This window comes from Octopus bimaculoides, chromosome 4, assembly GCF_001194135.2.
Source record: "Octopus bimaculoides isolate UCB-OBI-ISO-001 chromosome 4, ASM119413v2, whole genome shotgun sequence".
Lineage (NCBI taxonomy): Eukaryota > Metazoa > Mollusca > Cephalopoda > Octopoda > Octopodidae > Octopus > Octopus bimaculoides.
The window spans coordinates 37,602-45,986 of NC_068984.1; the positions used below are offsets into that span (position 1 = coordinate 37,602).

Consider the following 8,385-nt stretch of genomic DNA (forward strand, 5'->3'; position numbering starts at 1 on the left):
ATAAAAGATCCTCTCCTCCTAATCATTTCGAAGGTCAAAAATTGGAAAATCCAACTAATGAGAACGTCCTGATCCGAAATACCAACCAGCAAATTTGAAAGTGCTTTTATTATTTCTAGCCGTAAAGTGTCTTTCGATTTTATATGAAAAACAACGTAAATTTGGCTGCTGTTTCGAGCATGAAGGCTGATGATATATGGGGAAAGTACTTATATGGAATAAATAAATAAATAAAATAAATAATCTACAAACTTGAAGGGAATCCAAACAAAAAATTTTCTGATAAAAATGAAAAAAAAAAAAAGGAAGGTAGAATTTAAATTTTGAAATCCTGATTCTACCGATTTTTATGCAAAATCTGAATGTGTTACCGAAAACGTGGGATTACGTAGGAAATATATTTTTTTAAATCAAAAAAGGGGCGGAGTATGTATGTTACACCTCTACCAATTATTCAAGGTGCACTTCCGTCTTTTTAACAGTAAAATGTGACGTAAGGGAGATTTGCCTGTTATTTCTAGCGGCTCGAGTGACTGCCGAAACTTCCTGCTTCGACGACTCATAATATCAATGTTATTGTTTAGCTTCTGCTGATGCTTCTTGATCGGGAACATCTGAGATGTTCCAGCTATGAACATCCTATCTCTTTAAGGGCATTTAAAAATTCATTATATAATTTGTCCTTAATTTTTTGGCTGCTATTTCTAACCAGTCGACTTTCCTCGTCTCGAATTGTGCCGCTTAAGTTAATATCTCCAGTAAAAATAAACTTTCGGTCGAAAATCATTTTTCATGGTTGTCAACAGCATAGATATTAATGTTTACTACTGTAATCAAAAGTAAAATCATAAATGAGGGCGGCGGGGAGAAGTAGTCATCCTTACCAAACGTTGCTTTAGAAATAAGCGGGCTTTCTCTTGTTTACGTTTGGGAGGGTGTGTCTGAAAATATCACTAAAGCTGGATTTTAATTGGTTGAATTATTGAAAGGAAAATATTTCTGTCATTCACGCAAAAGAGCTATCAGTTCACTTAAAATATATATTTATTTAAATATAACAGACAGCTGGAAATATATTACATTTGAAAAAAAAAATGAAATTATATAAATAAATAGAAACCAGCGTCAAATTAACAAGTCCTTACTTGTCGGATATATTGATGCAATGCATGCTGGTCGTAATATTATCTTAGATACCGGAAGAAGGAAAAATGTGCAATTATATCGATAACTATTGAAAAATCGAGTTGTTTCTTATCCAATTTTATAATTATGTAAAAATAATCTATTATCTATCATAAAATTGTAATGTCAATTTTGGAAACTTGATGAAATGAGGTAAACGCTAGCTCACGTGATCTTACGATTTTTTGTTTTTACGTCCGGGCATTTACGCCAATCTCCCCCCCCCCTTATTGGTTAGCATTGTGGGTAACTTCAATATGGCGGCACCCATATTGAAGTGGAAGCGAGTTACCAATACGGCGGGGCCATGTCCCAGGCCACGACATGGACATCGAGCTGTGGCGATCAAAGATCTTATGGTTGTATTTGGTGGTGGCAACGAAGGAATTGTGGACGAACTCCACGTCTACAATACAGGTAAGTTGATTGTAGCAGACAAAAAATGTTGGTGGTGGTGCCATCCCCCCCTCCCTTCAATCAATGATTTTCCTGCCTCCCTTTACAAATGATTCCCCCTACAAAATGGCGACTTTTTGTTATTGATGTTGAAGAGTTTTGGCGCCACAGAAATCTTCGATTTCTTGTATTAGTCTTAAAATTTCAATCCCAATTACTCTCTTCTTTAGAAAATATAGTCTAGTGTCTAGTTAAATGGAATTATTATCTGTACAAGTTTTTTGGGTTTTTTTCAAAGCCATGTCGAATTGGCGTTTGTTTTGCTGTTGGAACCGACGCCAAAGACACCGATGTCGCCGGTTACTCGTTTATTGTCATACTCCTTATTTTTGTTGTTATTAACATTTGTAATTTACACGGATAAACTTGTCAGTTGTTTTCTTGCTATCCTGTCCTCTTTATTTCGCTTGTTACTCACCAACAAGCTGCTTCTGTTGTCATGTCTCCTTATTTCAACGTGACGAGACGCTACTTTTTCAAGATGGCGGCGCCCAATGATGATGTGCGTTGATTTGTAAATAAACCTTAAATGCTCGTCTGACCGTCTTATCAAATTTGATTTTCTTTCTGTTTTAACAGTTTACTTCTATACTACTGTGTTAGTTGCCATTGGAGTATGTGATGGTTTAATAATGTTAAAATAAATGTCATTGTTGGCGGCACCATGAGATTCATCCTCTCTAAACATGGCGACTAACGCCATCATTATTACTATCACTATGGCTTATTGTGTGTGTATATATATATATATACACACACTCATACGTTTTATATATATATATATATATCACATTGTGTGTATGTCACTCACTCACATACGCGTATATAGTTTAATGCAAACAAACATCTTGCCTCTTATTTTCATCATTATAATTTTTTTTTAATAGACGGATAAAATTATTTTTGTGGAGAATTGATATTTATGATTATAGTTCTTAATGCAATCTATTGCATTGCTTACTGGTAGCTGCACACACACACACACACATTTATAGAGAGAGAGTGTGTGTGTGTATTTAAACCAGTCCAGTAGTTTTGCGATACTGCTATCTTCATTGAACATTTTATATGACTGCATTTTTCTCTAATGCATTCACTGTGAATTTCAGAAACACATTTTCCTCGTATTTCCTGAGCGGTTAACATTAAAAAAAGTTTTTCCTATTTTTTTTACACAATCTTCTTTGAATTCGGCAGTTTTTGTAATCGTTTTTGTTTGTTAAAGACGTTTTTTCTTTTTGTTTTTTCCTTTCGGTTTCTCAAACTGGAAATGATTGTAATTTTTTTTTCATGGTTCAGCGATGGACTGCCTTGTTTATTTACTTCGGTGGTGACATTGTGTCATTGGATTTGTCTCCCTTTGTAGTGGAACTCTCCTAATACATTATGCTAATGTTCCTCCTTGATTGCCAGGGGATACATATTCTTCACATCGACACAATGGCAATATTTATTGAAACATTTACCATTTATTACTGTTCCAGTGAGTGCTTCGCTTTGACAGCAAACTTATGATACAAAGGCGTTACAGTCGTAGCCATCTTATTTTTAGATTTATTGTTGTTCTATATTATTTTCTCTTCGCAATTTGATGTTAAGACTTCCAAATATAATTAGCAAGTTTACATATTCGAGATGAATTTCAAATTGTTAGCCTTGGATGTAAAGTAGAATGTTTACTTTTCTTCATACATATACAAATATATACCAGTGTATTACTGGTACTTGGTGAACTGTAACTAGCTGGTTCCTCTCGAAGCCAGTAAGGAGCCTCTATACTGTTGCCAGCTTGCTAGAAATAGCAGCCAAATTTCCCCTCAAATCACACTGACGTATTAAAAATAAGAAAGTCAATGCATAATGTAGTTTAAGATAATATTTATGTGAAAAAATAGGGATGATCATGACTGGAACACCTTTAATCATAGTTTTGTTAGATCAAAACTGGTCTGGGCTAAGTAACAACAGATCCATCTCATCATTGATATTGTTTTATTATCCACTTCCAGATATATTTAATTTTCAACTACTTCATCTAAAATGAATATAAATCGCAGCACATTTCCCTCCATTGCTTGTCATGTCTCTTGCATGAGATATACCTTTTTAATTTTATTTTGAAAGTTCTAGCTCAAATGACTCAAATTGTATCTGATAGAGAATTTAAACTTTTTTTTTTTTGTTAATGGAATAACGAAAGATAGTCTTTGCTCTACAGACTGGCGTCATTCTGTTGCTGATTAGCTCTCCTTAGATTTATAATATATTTTTTTATAAATTAACTTTGTCTTTCATCGTATGTGATCGATAAAGTACCAGTCAAGTACTACGGTTGATTTAATCGATTAAAACCCTCCCTCTGAAACTACTGGCCTTGTGCTAAAATTTGAAACCATTAACATACCAGACAAAATACTTAGTGACACTTCGTCCGCCTTTCATCCTTCAGGATCGATGTGATCGACTAGCCTCCTTCCCCAGAATTTCAGGCCTTGTGCCTCTGGTAGAAAGGATTATTATTATTATTGAGTGAGAGAGCATTGCATTCCAAAGTGACACTGGAGTAAAATATACGAAGCCCAGTATACCCACCATGACTACCCGTCTGATAAGGTTACACCAAGCACATGCAGGTGGGACCCAGTTTAAATTTTCTTCAGGTCGAGTAGCCCATCCCACTCAAAAGGTCCCTGAATAAGAGTTGTTTAAGGATGTTGAATGAAACACCCATGTTTCCAGAAGTGAATTATTCAAACTCCAAAGAATTCCTCTCAACACATGGCCATGATGCTCCTCTACTCCTGCTCATTATCAGAGATGCACATATCGTCAGCCACCAAGGGACTTGCTCAACTGGTTAAGGTCAAACAACTGACAAGCAAATCTGTGGCATTGAGCAGAATATTTGTTGTAGCCCATCTTTTATCCCAAGACAAAACATGTACATGATAACACTTCCAATCAGTTAAAATCAGAAGCCATGAGAGCCAATACCTGGGAAAATATCCCAGGGGAATGTTCTTCATATAAAATATAAATACAGTAATCTCCCAACTGAGAATATTTGAGTGATTAGTAAACAAATCCTACCTTCGAGAGTTTGAGATCTAAAAAAAAGTTGTCAACATGCAGATTGGATGGATATGGAATTCTTGATGCCTGTCAGTGAATTGACAGAAAAGAATTACTTGCAGCTGTATAATTAGATTATGTGGTCGTTAGTATTTCATATGACTATAGAAGAGGAATGCAGCACCTGTGATGATTTCGGGGGTTTCTGTGGTTGGTGGGAGGCTGTTGTCCTCAATGTGTCCTCAAAAATGTAGTATTGTGCTGATAGGAATTGTGATGGTCGACAGTTTGTAGAATGGAAACCAAAATACCTTGAGATGTCATCCTGTTACATCTCTACATTTAGAGATTAAAATCTGGAGTTGATATTTTGCCTTTCATCAGTCAATAAAATAAGTACTGGAATCAATTAAATTGACCTGACTCTATCATCACTAAACTCCTAACCCTGGGCCAAAGCTAAACTGCAATTTTGTCTTTCTTTTTTCTCTCTCTCTCTCTCTCTCTAATGCAATAAAATAATTTAGTTCTATATCATTCTTCAAGTTTCAATTTCTATTAATTAATCCTGATTTTAATACACTTTATTATTCAAGTTATTCTGAGGGGAAAATTTTAGGTGATACAAGAATAGTTTTTTATGAAATTCATAATATATTTAGTTTTTACACTCAGTGGTAATAAATAAATATATAATATATATATATATATATATATATATATATATGCCCAGTTTTGCATATGGAACCAGTGGTGCTCCTCTCTCTCTCTCCAGACTTTTTTGAAAAATGTTTGCCTTATGTGCCATCAAATATGGTACATGTTTACATTTTAAAATAAAACTCCTCAACTTACATGTAACAACTTGATGTATTCATTGTTTAATTTTAGGCCAATCATTATTAAATTTAATTTATACTGGTGTTTTTGTTGTTTTTCAGTAAAATATATACAGGAATATTTATCCATCATGATTTTAGGTCTGCTTTTCATGCTTTTCCTCGACACCAGCAGTGGTGGTGGGTTGCTTCATAAATTGCAAGACTAAAGAGCTCCTATGCCATAGAAGGAAAATAGAAGAAAGGAGGATGGCTTTGGGTGATGGATTGGGAGGTTAAAGTATGATAAAAAAAAAAACAGGTCTATGGTTGGCGTTAGGAAGGGCATCCAGCTGTAGAAACTCTGCCAAATCAGACTGGAGCCTGGTGTTGCCATCTGGTTTCACCAGTCCTCAGTCAAATCGTCCAACCCATGCTAGCATGGAAAGCGGACGTTAAACGATGATGATGATCATCATCATCATTATCAAGTAGATGGGGAAATACTCCATCTACTTGAGAGATAAGGATATGATAGTTCTGAAAAGCAAGAGTGCACCTTCAAGGTAATGTGGAGGACTAGAAAGCCCATGGTGACAGGAGGATCAAGGTGTAGGGGTAAAAGTTACGAGAGGGAGTGAGTCATAATCTTTGTCATTTAACATCCATGTTCTATGCTGGCATGGGCTTGATGATTTGACAGGAAGATCTGATAGCCTCTAGGGTCACATTGAGCTTCAGCATGATTTCCATAGCTGGATGTCTTCATAACACCAATGACTTTACAATGTACTGGGTGCTTTTACAAACTTCCAAGACAGGAAGAGTACAGAAGGGTATATCTGAGACAGAGGTGGCAGTTTTTGCCAGGTATAGGGAGGCTGAAGTATAACAGTGAAACAAGCACAGGTTCTTGCTATAGAGAAGATACATGGATACCCTGCATTGTATAAGGGTAGGTGGGAGTAACTGGAAAGAAGTTAGAGATGGCAGTAGTCATAGGTGGTAGATGGGGTAAGTGAAGGTTACTTATTATGAGTAAGAAGAGATGCATAGTAATGAAGGATAGCAGAACAGAAATGATCATGTATATAGTAACAAGTTCTGCTTTTATTAATTACAGCGGCTGGCTAATACAGTAGATAGTAGAGTGGTAGGGTACAGAGGGGTGTGGGTGTAGTCTTAACAAGGACCACCTTTTCTGCACTCAATTCTGAGCCAAGCAGGTAGATTCTATTAAAGTACAACCATTATAAAGTGCCAAATTCGTTACACCAGAAGGTTTGGGCTACCATTTAGTCCTTTTTACATTTTGATTTATTAACAATATTTGAAGAACATGGTGTCTTTTTAATAAGCACAAATGTCGAGTGTTTGTAAATCATTTTATTGTGCTGTTCACTAATCTATTTCTACATAAACAACAAGCAGACTTACTCAAGACTCATAATAGCAGAGCTTGACTCTGTTTTCATATTTCATGATGTATGATTAAGTGACATTACAACCCTAACCCTCACAGAATGGGGTGCCAGTCCATCACAGGATTAACTTCCCAGTCATTGTTGGAACTGATTTACAGCTGAGTGGATCAGGGCAGCGTGAAATGAATTGTTTTGCTCAAGAACAGAATTCATTTGCTTCCTCCAGTAATTGAAACGATGATTTTACAATCTTGAGTGCAACAACCTAACAACAAGTGGACAAAGTTTAACAAAAACGAAAGCTGAAATTTCAATACCTTGTCTAAAAGCCTCAAGGCCTGCAAGGTGTAGGTGTGGATATGTTCAGAGAACATTTAAATAAATTTAGTCAGATATGCCAGATGAACCCACAGCAAGAAATACAAAGAAGGGCAGCTTTGTACAGCTCACTGCTTCGCCAGAACGAAATCTGGTGAAAGGTTTGGAGAAGTGAGTTAAAAATGACTAGCAATCACAGTAATTGTGGTGCTCCAGCATGGCCCTTGGCTGAAACCATTAAAAGATGAGCTTCACTCCTGAAACAATAAATAATTGCTTTGATAAAATATATTCTTTCATTGTTTTGTTTGTTTTGTTTCTCTCTTCATTTAACAGTAATATACTTTTATTATTTACTGTTTCCAAAGAGATGAAGCTTAGTGATGAGATGTTAGAGGATGAAGACTAGAGGCTGGCTAAAAGAGGTTGGGGCAGCTAATATTGAAGAGATATTGTGAGATGGGGAAACTAGTTGGATGAAGTAACACTCATTAAAGGATTGAGTTTATATATCATCATCAATTGTAAAATACCTTCATTTTACTGATAAAACTTTAAACCAGTCTCAACCATTACATACCAGTGTCAAAGCAACTGTTTTGTTTTTTTTTTTCTTTTTTAATTTACAAGGTTAATTTTGTGTGGGTGAACAGAATGTTATACCAGAAATTTTTCATAAAATATGCTCATAGTTGCAGGCATGGCTCTGTGGTATGAACCACATATTTCTGGGTTTGAGTGGATGTGGTAGATTGAAAGTGAAAGAAGCTTCTGTGTGTGTGTGTGTATATATATATATCTATATATATAAAAATGAGAATGTGTGTCTGTCTGTGTGTTTCCCTAAAACTCGAGAACTACACAACCAATTTCATTCAAATTTTACACATGTCTTACTTAGGGTTCCGGTTGTGTTTTAGTCAAAAAAAATTTTTAACTTCTTGCAGAGTTCGAGCCCACGGCAACATAATATCTGCTCCACTATTTAAGTATTACGTGTCAAAAGTGAAACAAAAACACTCATGTCAAATACTTTCACTTTAAAAATGAAACTATTCCACTAACTGAAACAATCACATTTCGATACTGCAATGACAGATACTTTCGCTTTA

General features: G+C 35.5%; 1 protein-coding gene across 1 annotated transcript in view; it reads left to right on the forward strand.

The window, feature by feature from the left end:
- Positions 1-1,396: 1,396 nt before the first annotated feature.
- The window catches only part of LOC106873592 (host cell factor 2), a 74,341-nt gene continuing 67,352 nt past the window's right edge, over positions 1,397-8,385 (forward strand). Inside the window, exon 1 of the mRNA XM_052967612.1 lies at positions 1,397-1,602. Within this exon, the coding sequence (XP_052823572.1) occupies positions 1,443-1,602 (160 nt within the window). The 5' untranslated portion in view covers positions 1,397-1,442. The remainder of the gene's footprint in view (positions 1,603-8,385) is intronic.